Raw genomic sequence first — 13,175 nt, 5'->3', positions numbered from 1 at the left:
TTTAATGACTCCAACCTAAGTGTAGGTAAACTTCCGACTTCAACTGTATATATATATTTGTAGAAGACATATTTCACTAAATATATAAGTTCAAATTGCATAGTTCAACATGCAGGTTTAAAAGTATTAAAGGTGAAAAGTGACCAAAAGTGTTTTTGGTTTGACCATCTCGTTTAAGAAATTTGAGGGGAAAATACCTGATTAGACTTCAGTGCACTTGTGAAAGTTGTACAAAATCACACATTTAATTTACTACACATTAAATATGCTTAAAATTATTAACTTAAACTTGGTTGGTTATGAGGTCATATCTTAAATAATAATTCTAGATATTTGTCCTGATGAATAAATATTAAATATTTCTGATATAATGACAACAACAAAAAACAATACTTTAGTGATGACAACACTGATGATATTTGAATAATGAAGTAACTATTCTCTCCAGTTATGAGATGATTCTCTTCAGTTATGAGATGATTCTCTTCAGTTATGAGATGATTCTCTTCAGTTATGAGATGATTCTCTTCAGTTATGAGATGATTCTCTTCAGTTATGAGATGATTCTCTCCAGTTATGAGATGATTCACTTCAGTTATGAGATGATTCTCTTCAGTTATGAGATGATTCTCTTCAGTTATGAGATGATTCTCTCCAGTTATGAGATGATTCTCTTCAGTTATGAGATGATTCTCTTCAGTTATGAGATGATTCTCTTCAGTTATGAGATGATTCTCTCCAGTTATGAGATGATTCTCTCCAGTTATGAGATGATTCTCTTCAGTTATGAGATGATTCTCTTCAGTTATGAGATGATTCTCTTCAGTTATGAGATGATTCTCTTCAGTTATGAGATGATTCTCTCCAGTTATGAGATGATTCTCTTCAGTTATGAGATGATTCTCTTCAGTTATGAGATGATTCTCTTCAGTTATGAGATGATTCTCTTCAGTTATGAGATGATTCTCTCCAGTTATGAGATGATTCTCTTCAGTTATGAGATGATTCTCTTCAGTTATGAGATGATTCTCTTCAGTTATGAGATGATTCTCTTCAGTTATGAGATGATTCTCTTCAGTTATGAGATGATTCTCTTCAGTTATGAGATGATTCTCTTCAGTTATGAGATGATTCTCTTCAGTTATGAGATGATTCTCTTCAGTTATGAGATGATTCTCTTCAGTTATGAGATGATTCTCTTCAGTTATGAGATGATTCTCTTCAGTTATGAGATGATTCTCTTCAGTTATGAGATGATTCTCTCCAGTTATGAGATGATTCTCTTCAGTTATGAGATGATTCTCTCCAGTTATGAGATGATTCTCTCCAGTTATGAGATGATTCTCTCCAGTTATGAGATGATTCTCTCCAGTTATGAGATGATTCTCTTCAGTTATGAGATGATTCTCTTCAGTTATGAGATGATTCTCTTCAGTTATGAGATGATTCTCTTCAGTTATGAGATGATTCTCTTCAGTTATGAGATGATTTTCTTCAGGCTCTTTTGGTAGCAGCGCTGCATGTTCTAAAGCCAAGGATTGACGACCACCTCTCCACTCTTCATCCCTCCCCCCTCCTCACACTCTCCCGCCACCTCTCCCCTTGTAGTGTCCCGGGGGTGAGTATGACCTCCCCCCTCCTCTCTATAGCCTCCCCCTCTTCTGTTATCCAGGCTCAGTAATAGTAGTAGTTGTGGTCAGTTACTGCATGCGGTCTGCCTGAAGCTGCTGAGGCTGGTACTGGGCGAAGGCAGCAGCTGCTGCGGCTGCTCCTGGGGTGGCTGCGGCTGCTAGGGGCTGCTGGACCGCATAACCATACCCTGCTGCAGCCATGTAGCCCGCAGGGGCCGGGGAGGCTGCGTACGGGTACTGCTCGTAGGCAGCGGCGGCCGCAGCGCTGGCAGCTGCGGCTGAGTACTGAGCGTAGGCTGCTCCTGTGTAGTCGAGGTACGGGGAGGAGGCGGCGGAGGCCGTGGCGGCGGACGACTGCATGCTGTGAGGGATGACCATGGTGCTTGGCTGCATAAAGGCCTGGGGGTAGACGTAGTGAGCTGGGATCCTGCAGGACAAAGATGTCAAAGGTCAGAGGACAGACAGAGCCACTCGGCAATCTGGGACACACACTGAAACCCAGCTCAGGAACACAGGAAAGCAGGCGTCACAAAGACAAAACAACGTCAACCCAGTCCTCATTTCATTAACACAGCAACACCACCCAATGGAACCCTGGGTAAAAAAAGAGAAGGTTTCAAGCCAAAAGGAAAGCAGAGCAGCTCTGTCTGAAGCTCAGGAATCATCATGAAACCAGAGCAGCTCTGCCTGAAGCTCAGGAATCATCATGAAACCAGACAGCTCTGCCTGAAGCTCAGGAATCATCATGAAACCAGACAGCTCTGCCTGGAGCTCAGGAATCATCATGAAACCAGAGCAGCTCTGCCTGGAGCTCAGGAATCATCATGAAACCAGAGCAGCTCTGTCTGAAGCTCAGGAATCATCATGAAACCAGAGCAGCTCTGTCTGAAGCTCAGGAATCATCATGAAACCAGAGCAGCTCTGTCTGAAGCTCAGGAATCATCATGAAACCAGAGCAGCTCTGTCTGAAGCTCAGGAATCATCATGAAACCAGAGCAGCTCTGCCTGAAGCTCAGGAATCATCATGAAACCAGAACAGCTCTGCCTGAAGCTCAGGAATCATCATGAAACCAGAGCAGCTCTGTCTGAAGCTCAGGAATCATCATCCTTTAATTAGGCATTAGAGAAGACAGACTGGCCAGCCCTCTGTGTCTGAACGAGGGTTCTCGCACAATGCCAGCTGATCGCACAGCACCACAACACATCAAGAAAGAACTGCAACTCAACTTATCCCAGTCAACATACAATCAGTCCAACACCACACAACACATGCCCACACACGTTAAGTCCTCAAACGCAGATACAAAGTCAACTAAAATGAAAGAGACGCCTCACAGAAGAAAATGAAAACGTGGCAGCATGTGGCAGAGAGACAGACGGATTATGTATGAATGTTCACACTTCAACATTTTCTATTATTAAATTACATACTTTAGTTTTATAATATTATTGTTATAAATATTTTTCTAAAATTACTCTATGTCCTGCTATGAGTACTACTGAATAGAGCTTCGATAAGTGCTATTGTGTGAGTACCGCGACAAGTAACATTTTTGACGATCAAACCTGTAGTGAGTAGTGGTGTACATGAATTTATAATGAATCCAGGTGTCTTGTTTAACTCCAGACCCTATGGTTGAGTAAATATAAATATGTTTATTATTGGAAGAGCAAGATGGGGGGAGAGAGAGAGAGAGAGAGACAGAGAGAGAGAGAGAGGGATACAGAGGGAGAGAGAGAAACAGAGAGAGAGAGAGACAGAGAGGGAGACAGAGAAAGAGAGAGAAACAGAGAGAGAGAGAGAGACAGACAGAGAGAGAAACAGAGACAGAGAAAGACAGAGAGAGAGAGGGTATAAATGGAGTGATCCAAGCCTGTGTATCCGGGCAGATTTGGCCCTATTTCCACCCTGAGCGTCAGTCACCTCCAGCAAACAGAGACCAGGTGTTAAAACTGTCCTAAGATGTGCCATGTCATACGTACACGCGCACGCCTGCACACACGCTTGCGCGCACACACACACACACACACACACACACACACACACACACACACACACACACACACACACACACACACACACACACACACACACACACACACACACACACACACACACACACACACACACACACACACACACACGTCCGGGAGAGTGACAGGAGAGGCTGGAGGCTATTTTGTCTCCTCTTGTCATCACTAAAGGACAAGCTGAGCTTCTCTCTCTCCTACAGCAGCACATGGCATGACCTCCGTCAACTCTGGAGGATAACTAGTCCATTCCTCTGTCTCAGTGACCTCATGACTTACTATTCCCTTTCTCTCTCTTCTCTCTCTTCTTCATTATAGGCTACAGGTGGGTTGTTAAATCAGCTGTTGAGTGGTGTGGTCTAACTGTGGTAAATGTCAGAGGTAGCCCAATTTGAAATCCTCTTCATAAACTGTAGGGAGTTAATTACTTTCTAAAAGACAAACTGACATTTTGGAAACCTCACTAGAGGAGTAAATGTCTGTCTCTCTATGACTGTAACAGAGTCCACCTGTCTGTCTCTCTATGACTGTAACAGAGTCCACCTGTCTGTCTCTCTATGACTGTAACAGAGTCCACCTGTCTGTCTCTCTATGACTGTAACAGAGTCCACCTGTCTGTCTCTCTATGACTGTAACAGAGTCCACCTGTCTGTCTCTATGACTGTAACAGAGTCCACCTGTCTGTCTCTATGACTGTAACAGAGTCCACCTGTCTGTCTCTCTATGACTGTAACACCTGTCTGTCCAGCAGAGTTGTATAATACACAGAGCACAGACAGAGTTGTAGAAGACACAGAGGACAGACAGAGTTGTAGAAGACACAGAGGACAAGACACAGAGGACAGGCAGAGTTGTAGAAGACACAGAGGACAGGCAGAGTTGTAGAAGACACAGAGGACAAGACACAGAGGACAGGCAGAGTTGTAGAAGATACAGAGGACAGACAGAGTTGTAGAAGACACAGAGGACAAGACACAGAGGACAGGCAGAGTTGTAGAAGACACAGAGGACAGGCAGAGTTGTAGAAGACACAGAGGACAGGCAGAGTTGTAGAAGACACAGAGGACAGGCAGAGTTGTAGAAGACACAGAGGACAGACAGAGTTGTAGAAGACACAGAGGACAGGCAGAGGTCCTACTCCTGCTGCTGCTGCTAAAACTGGTCCGATCGACATGAACCTTTTCTCTGGTTGGAGGACGACAGGGCAGGCGGCCATTTTGTGTTGAAAGTTCAGGGCTAAATAAAGGTGCTTTGTAAATCACTGAGACACATGGGTAATCCCCTAGAACAGAGGCACACAGGCCCCCCGGCCCCCGGGCACATGTCTCAGGCAGCCCACCTGTTGTCCGCCGGCGAGCGAGCGATCGAGCCAGCGAAGGCCCTGTCTACCACATCCATTATTTAGGGCACCGCCCAGCGACTCTCATTTTCCAGCGGAATTTGAGAAGCCGTGTAGAACACTGTGAACAGCTGCTGCCTGACCAGTAGTCTACCACTCTGCAAACAACTTATCTGAGATCACTTTACACTCCATGTTTACTGGCTGTGTGTATGCCTTTTAAATATGCTGTATGTTTTACATGGTAAAGGTTATAACTTCGGTAGCCTACTTGGATGTCTTGGTTAGTATTAATCTATGTTCCACACTACTATCTACTTAGAATGGTATTTGCTGTCAGTTTACACTCAGTGAGAACTAGTATCAGACCTTTGGTATTAAAACAAATGAGATATTGGGTCACCAATGAGCGACAACAGAGTGGATCAGGATGTCCGTTTGAATAAAAGAGTTCCTTTTGGAACTGTTTTGTGTTCTCAGTCATCGCCGTTCCCTGTATTGTTCCAGTAGAGTGGCCTGGTTCCATTACCAATCCATCCACACTATAAACATACTGTCTCGTGTGTCCCACAGTAGTGACACCATTCTCCGATTTCATCCTTCCTCTCGCCATTTCTCTCACTCTTTCTCTTCTCTATATGGACACATTTCTAGAGTGGTTTATGGCTTCAGACTTCTAGCTAGGGTTGCAAAGCTACCAGTAATTTACAAAAGTTACTGGAATCTTCAGTAATTTTGGTAAATTAACGGAAAATCTATGGCAATCTATCGTAACTTTGGTAATTTATACTTGAATTGTTTTATTATATGTTATTCATTTGTTATATCTGTACCATATTGTCCTGGAGTCTCTAGTACATAGACCATATGGTTGTAGTAAAAATAGCCTAATTAATAAAATAAAAGCATCTAATCAACAATGGCATTATTTTCAATCATCTCTGCAACTCTTCCAACTAGTAACTTTTATCACACCTGCCACCAGTTGGACTCCAAAACACTGACAACAAATACATGTTGACATAGTAAAATAACTAAAATTATTTCATGCTGAAACTCTCAATATAAACACCAATGGTATTCACTAACTTGATGGTTTGTATTTAGGATAATGTTTTACAGCTTTGTCATTCTATTTTCTGTTTTAAAATCATCTTATTTAATTATTTCATATATTTTACTTCTGATAAGGCCGGAGAGAGTACCAGAGATTATTAGATACCTGTGATAATCTGAAGTACCCCAAAAGGCCACAAGATGTCTTGTGACAGATTACATAAAATCCTTGAAAGATACCAATATAAACTTCAAAAGTTTACAGTAATATACACCCTACTTTTGTAACATTAGTTCTAGCCATCAAATATCTTTCACTGAGTTGGTTCCTCGTCTACGTCATGAGCAGGAGGGAAAGAGATAGAAGATGATGTGAGCTACAGGAGGAAGCAACGGGTTAATTAGAGAAAGAAAACAGAAACCACAACATCATGAGCAGAGAAAACCAAAGGCAGGAAACGATCTCCAACATGCAGCCAAGAGTTGTGTTGTTGTGTGGGGGGTTCGGAAGGTCCAAGACAAGTCACGTAGCAACACTGGTGATCAACCCCATCAACAACAAAACATATGATAACGGTGTTAACTAAAAAACGGGGGGAACACAGAATACAGCACAATCAATCGTTAAAAATCAAGTTTAAAAACCAGATCAGTATCAACACCCCGTGACAAAGTTAAATCTGAAATAACAAACTCTCAGAGTCTGCAGAAACCCCCCCCCCCCTACCCCCCCACTGCAAGTAAAGAGAAGCACGCAGTCCAGCTGAACACCACTTCATACTGAAACAAAGGCACACACACCAATCTATGGACTATGGAAAACCGCAACAGAAAAATGAAAAGAAAAACAACTTCCATGCATCTAATCACCATTTCAGCTTGTTTGTGTGTGTCAGAGTATACTGGTAAGACCTTAGTGATCTGCCCAATGCAGACTCAGCTATTCATCCTCAAACCATCATGTCCCTCCATCAGATACAGTTTCTGAACCGTAAGCCAGCCTGTCAGATCAGAGAGAGATAGACAACATTGACAACTGGTGACATCACGTTTAGAATCAGAATTAGATTCACGCTTTAGAATCTAAGAATGGCACGCAGAGATGCACACCACACAAGACACAGTCCCACCTCTACACTCAACAGAGAATGAATGGGCAGGGATGCACACCACACAAGACACAGGCCCACCTCTACACTCAACAGAGAATGAATGGGCAGGGGGCTTACAGTTACACAACTCTGGAGAAGAAAAACGTTACATTTTACAATCCAAGCTATTTTTTAAAAGATGAAAATCACTAGATACTGCAGGTAAGAATAGAAACGGGCACATAGATCATTCAAAATGAGCAGCTGTGAACAAAACAGGTGGTGTTAAGTAGGATATTCTATCACTAGTTTAGGGATGCAAAATTCTGGTAACTTTCCCAATGTCACAATCTTCTAACCAGGAATTCTGGAACATCTTGGGAAAGTTACGGTAATTCTACAACCTTACACTGGTTGAACATTTTCTACCCTGTAAAAGAGGTTAATAAAAATAAAATACATGTTATTGTGACATACACTGGACAGGTGCAGTGAAATACAGTGTTTTAATATGACACACTTCCAACAAGACAAGGAGTATCACTATGCCATAACATACCCATAAGGCCTCTGGATGAACGCTGGATGGATTTGAGGAACACCAAATGAGAAACCTGGAATAAGAACAAGTTGTTTTTAGCTCTACCGCTGTGTGTTCAATCTAAAGCGTGACCCATACACATATTATAAATACATTATAACTCCATTATAACAAATGTGATCAGTGCTTCCAATGTAACTGCTCCAGTACTTATAGATCATGTAAATGGTAGGGGAAAAAAACACATTTTAAACATTTGGTGTCTGTAACAATGGAGACACACTTTAATCATAACGTATCTTCATTCACACTAGCTTCACTGTCTGTTCTGCTAGTTCCCCCCACTACAGTAGACTTCGTCTAAACCCCATGCTACACATCTACCATGCTACACATCTACCATGCTACACACCGTGTGAAAACACACTGTAAGCAGGTGGTTAGTTTGCTCGTTTTAGCAGCTCGTCATTGTTTGTACGCCACCTTGGTCGTCCAAGCTGTGAAAGAAACGTGTGGCGTAGCCCTCCGCCAGCGCGTCCATCCCCTCACCTGGCTGCATGACCCTGGGCTTGGCCCCCAGGTAGGCCAGGTTCACATTGGCTTTCCGGCCGTCGATGATGGGGTTTGGGTCCTTGCAGGCTCGGTCCGCAGACGCCCGGTCTGCCATCGTCACCTGAGGGATGGAAAGGGAAGAAGAAGAAATAAATACATGTTTCCATTGTCTGAATTGATCAGATGTTCACTCAGTGGGAAGCTGTTCATTGAACTACAATTCATTTATAAGTATTGATCATGTCCCAATAAGAAAAGCATGAGGGTATTACAATCAGAATAAGGAAAAGTGTAGAGAAAAATGTTCCTTCATTAGTTGAAGGTAAAGACATGGTTTATGAAGCACAAGTCAGCAATTCTAGGATGATTCCATCACATCGTCGTGGGCCTCCTGAGCCCAAGACCCCACGCCTAAACTTCAGCTGAATACTTAGCAGAATAGAATGTTTTGCCCATTCAGGAACTGTTCATGCAATGCAATTCATTGACCATTCATAAATGGGCTACAAAATGGTGTGAATCAATTAAGTGACATCAGATGCATTATGGATAGGCTAATGATAGCCTTTTTCATTTAAGACATATTGGTGCTGGAAACATTTTAGATTCTACCCATAATGTCTGCATTTAACAATATATGACATAAAATAATTACGCAATCGATCGATCAATCAATCATCAATCACAATGACATTCAAATGTACATCTATAATACTTACGAATCCATAACCTCTGGATTTGCCAGTCTGTCTGTCTGTTATAACAACAGCCTCGTCGATATCACCGAACACTTCGAAGTATTTCCTGAGACTGCAGTCCGTGGTGTGATATGGAAGACCCCCTACAAATATCTTTGTGTAGGTTGTGTCCTTCTGAGACGAGTGCATCATCATTTTTTGCGGTAAACGGTAGGCAACAATGTTTTATAGAGAATGTTTTTGCAATCTCACAGAGATCAGTCAGCTCTGTGAAAGCACAGGTTATTTAGAACGATTAATTTAAGGTAGGTTTCGTTGGAACTGAACAGACACTTGTTTGACGCGGATTTCCAATCGTTCCCAACTTCAGTTCAGTTTGACACTGCTTAACTTAGGAGATAGATACCGCTGCTGTCTAAATCCGCTTCACCCAGCTGTCACGTCAAGGGGGCTGGGCCGTGAACACGCTCTCTCCTGGGCCCTCCCACTGTGGCATACAGGGTCACACGCACCGACCAAAGATGAACAGACCTCTAATCATAGGATCGCGAAACATTAGCTCATTTCAATACAGAACCCAAAATAACAACACATGTCTGTCTGACATTGCTTTTGACTATTCCCATGTGTAAAACATTACTGTACTCTGTTTGAAAAATACTTTCATTTATTGATATCCCACTTGCCATTTACTGTAAATCTATGAAATAATCTCCTCCAATCTAAAAACACTATGAAATGAATCTGATCTCTCGGTCCTCTAATAGTTCAGTGTCAGATATCTGCATGTTGTTGATGTTGATCCACACACCGTAGCTCTGCATGATGGTGAAGTAACAGACACCACTTGGCTTGACCCTGACACACAAAACACACCTGTTGAGTCACACCACGTTATGGGGTCAACATGGACAGCTGACTGACTCCCACAACAAGGCACTAGTCTCTCACCGGCTCCAAATCAACCATTCTCCCTACTCCCTAGCCCCTACTCCCTAGCCCCTACTCCCTAGTCTCTCACCGGCTCCAAATCAATCTACTCCCTAGCCCCTACTCCCTAGCCCCTACTCCCTAGTCTCTCACCGGCTCCAAATCAATCTACTCCCTACTCCCTACTCCTTAGCCACTAGTCTCTCACCAGCTCCCAGTCAACCCTACTCCCTAGCCACTAGTCTCTCACCAGCTCCAAGTCAACCCTACTCCCTAGCCACTAGTCTCTTCACCAGCTCCAAGTCAACCCTACTCCCTAGCCACTAGTCTCTCACCAGCTCCAAGTCAACCCTACTCCCTAGCCACTAGTCTCTCACCAGCTCCAAGTCAACCCTACTCCCTAGCCACTAGTCTCTCACCAGCTCCAAGTCAACCCTACTCCCTAGCCACTAGTCTCTCACCAGCTCCATAGCCACTAGTCTCTTCACCAGCTCCAAGTCAACCCTACTCCCTGGCCACTAGCCACTAGTCGCTCACCAGCTCCAAATCAACCCTACTCCCTAGCCAATAGCCACTAGTCTCTCACCAGCTCCAAGTCAACCCTACTCCCTAGCCAATAGCCACTAGTCGCTCACCAGCTCCAAATCAACCCCACGCCCTAGCCCCTACTCCCTAGGCACTAGTCTCTCACCAGCTCCAAGTCAACCCCACGCCCTAGCCCCTACTCCCTAGGCACTAGTCTCTCACCAGCTCCAAATCAACCCCACGCCCTAGCCCCTACTCCCTAGGCACTAGTCTCTCACCAGCTCCAAGTCAACCCCACGCCCTAGCCCCTACTCCCTAGGCACTAGTCTCTCACCAGCTCCAAGTCAACCCCACGCCCTAGCCCCTACTCCCTAGCCACTAGTCTTTAAAACACACAGGTCTGAGATGACTGGAATAGGTAAAAGCAATATGCCAAAATTCCACCAGCAAGCTATTACCATATTGCTTAAACCTATCAGGCATTTTCAAATCCACATGAGTTACTATCAGAGTATTTCAGCGGAGTGGCGCTGGGGTGGGGCGAGCAGCGTGCCCAATTTGACTGGAGTGCTGAGCGAGTTTCGGTTTTCTCGCCCGCTCCAGTAACGCTCACGTCACCAGCTCAGGGCATGCCCGGCCCGGCCCGGCCCGGCCCAGCATGCATTTGTGGTCTTCTTGTGTGCTGCTAGAGCCCCTTGCTTTAGCTACTGTCATGGAGTTCATTAAATATTTACATAAAGAAACTGATCAAACATAAAGGTGTTAAAGCAAGATGACTTATAAAGACGAGGGAGTGTGGTGATATAATGTCCCGAAAGCATGATGGTGTACTTACTACGTGCACATGCTAAAAGGACTGAGATGGGTAGTTAATTAAGTGTGTCATTGTAGCAAAGTGTCTATAAACAAAACATCTGAGCTCTTAAAAGTTTCCTTAATTTGTGTTTTATTATCTATACAATAGGCCATCATTGATTTTCGCCCAATAGTCCTGGCATATTCCACATTTCAAGGAGCTTTCCGTTTTGATCGGGTTATTTTGCCTAAAAACCTTTAGGCCTATACCTATAATTACATTTAAAAAACTCCGCATCCCTGGCTAGCCTGGCAGGACTGGCCCAAAGGGTGTTTAGCATCACCAGTGCCTCTGAAAGCGCTGCTGATCTGCTCTCCAGGCACCATGGCAAGCACCACTCGGGCCAAACTGGAGTTTCTAAAAATGGATTCAAAGGCACTTTAGCCTATTAAGGCATTTTTCGTTTAATTTGTATTTAATTCTAAGTAAGTCACAGCCTATATGCGCAATTTATAGACTATAATAATTTAATACAACCAAATGTTGTTTAAATGCTGAGCTCTTAATGTCCCGACTCTCTACCAGCCTAGTGTCGCACTCGCAAATGCTTCACAATGTCTTTCTTTGTAGGCCATAGGTTTGAAATAATATAAATAATATAGCCTAAATAATGAATTGTTGTTCCTTCTTAGGCTCCCTGTCAGGCTCCTGACCTGTTTACAGTGTTTATACTGTATGCTGTTTACTAAAACATTTTAAAATGAGGAGCGCTTCTTACGTTCACGTTTTCATGTTTATTCAAATACGTTTCATTCAAATCATATGGTCTTCAATACTTCAAAACCAAATGGTAGGTCCAGGTAGTCACAAAAATAGATGGGTGTTGGTTAAATGGTGATTTTAATGAATGGAGCGAATTTGGATCAGAAGTTTAGACTTTTCCCCCCTGTGAATGCCGAGCCGTGGGAAGGATGTGGAGCGCTGGGGCGGCATCACTCCAAGAGCGATTCCCGACCGCTCAACGCCGCTCAAATACTCTGTTTACTATGGACTAGTGCAGGGGTAGGGAACCCTGTTCCTGTAGTGCAGCACGTAATACAGGATTTTGTTCCAACTAGGCACCACATCACACCTAACCAACTGAGTTAATTGATTAGTATGATTGCCTAAATTCAACAAACCTGGTCTTTCAGGTCAGTTAAATCCAAAAACATGAAGCTCCTGCTGCGCCCCAGGACCAGGGTTGCCTTCCCCTGGCCCAGGGTTGCCTTCCCCTGGACCAGAAGCTGGGGGTCAATTTGGAATTGGAGCAACAGAGAACCAGCTGAAGAATTGGTCTGGGTCTGAGGCTAAGGCAGGCAGGATCCCCTTACAAAACCAAGCCACAGATGGAGTCCCTGTAAATCTAGCAGTCAAAAGCAGCTATCTAGACAGCATTGTCCCCAGCACAGCCATTTGGGATGCTTCCCAAGTAGTGCACTATATAGGGAATAGGTTGCCATTTGGGGCAAAGTCCCCTTCATGTAGAGCTGAGCTCACAAGAAACACCTATGTTGACAACTCAGTCTGTCATCCATAGGTCTATGTACTGCTGTCACACAGGATAGTGTCTGTCCGGAAGTGGCGACCCATCATTCAGGGCTGTTTTGAGCCCCACCTGTTTAGCCCCCCCCCACCCAAAAAAATATTTTTGTTGTTGTTGTTGCCTATTTTGCATGTTATTTTGGCATTAATACGTGTAACATAAAGCCGCATACAAACATTGTCTCTCTTTTTCTTTCTTGAGTAAGGCATCTCCAAAATGCAGGTGTTTCATCCTAGCTCAGTGCTTTCTGTGGTGGTGGGGCAGGCAGCGGAAAATACAGAGTGTAGGGGCTGGTAATGTTCTTGTAAGGGGTGCATAACTGGTGGCAGGGAAGTCAGACGCAGGAGAGCAGAACTTGGTAAATAGCCGGAGCAGTTTAATAGTAAAACCGACGGCATAA

The 13,175-nt window shown here is 43.8% G+C and overlaps 2 protein-coding genes across 3 annotated transcripts; one reads left to right on the top strand and one right to left on the bottom strand.

The window, feature by feature from the left end:
* The first annotated feature begins 455 nt into the window (after positions 1–455).
* Positions 456–1,511, top strand: LOC139572448 (DNA-directed RNA polymerase subunit beta''-like). Its single transcript, XM_071395199.1, has one exon. It carries the CDS (start codon positions 456–458, stop codon positions 1,509–1,511), a length of 1,056 nt encoding a protein of 351 aa, XP_071251300.1.
* Positions 1,247–9,433, bottom strand: rbm24b (RNA binding motif protein 24b). 2 transcript variants are annotated; one of them, XM_071395942.1, is made up of 4 exons: positions 8,961–9,433; positions 8,173–8,362; positions 7,708–7,762; positions 1,247–2,058 (listed from the first exon to the last, which is right to left on the bottom strand). In XM_071395942.1, the coding sequence occupies exons 1-4, from the start codon at positions 9,132–9,134 to the stop codon at positions 1,701–1,703; spliced, it is 777 nt and encodes a 258-aa protein (XP_071252043.1). In that variant the 5' UTR covers positions 9,135–9,433; the 3' UTR covers positions 1,247–1,700. The 2 variants fall into 2 exon arrangements, with proteins under 2 accessions (XP_071252043.1, XP_071252044.1); XM_071395943.1 differs by having other exon boundaries at positions 1,249–2,058; positions 8,239–8,362; positions 8,961–9,417.
* Positions 9,434–13,175: the final 3,742 nt, after the last annotated feature.

The sequence above is a fragment of the Salvelinus alpinus genome, chromosome 4, assembly GCF_045679555.1.
Source record: "Salvelinus alpinus chromosome 4, SLU_Salpinus.1, whole genome shotgun sequence".
In the NCBI taxonomy this organism is placed as follows: domain Eukaryota; kingdom Metazoa; phylum Chordata; class Actinopteri; order Salmoniformes; family Salmonidae; genus Salvelinus; species Salvelinus alpinus.
Note: the sequence above shows the minus strand (reverse complement) of the source record. Positions and strands in the feature narration are given on the sequence as shown.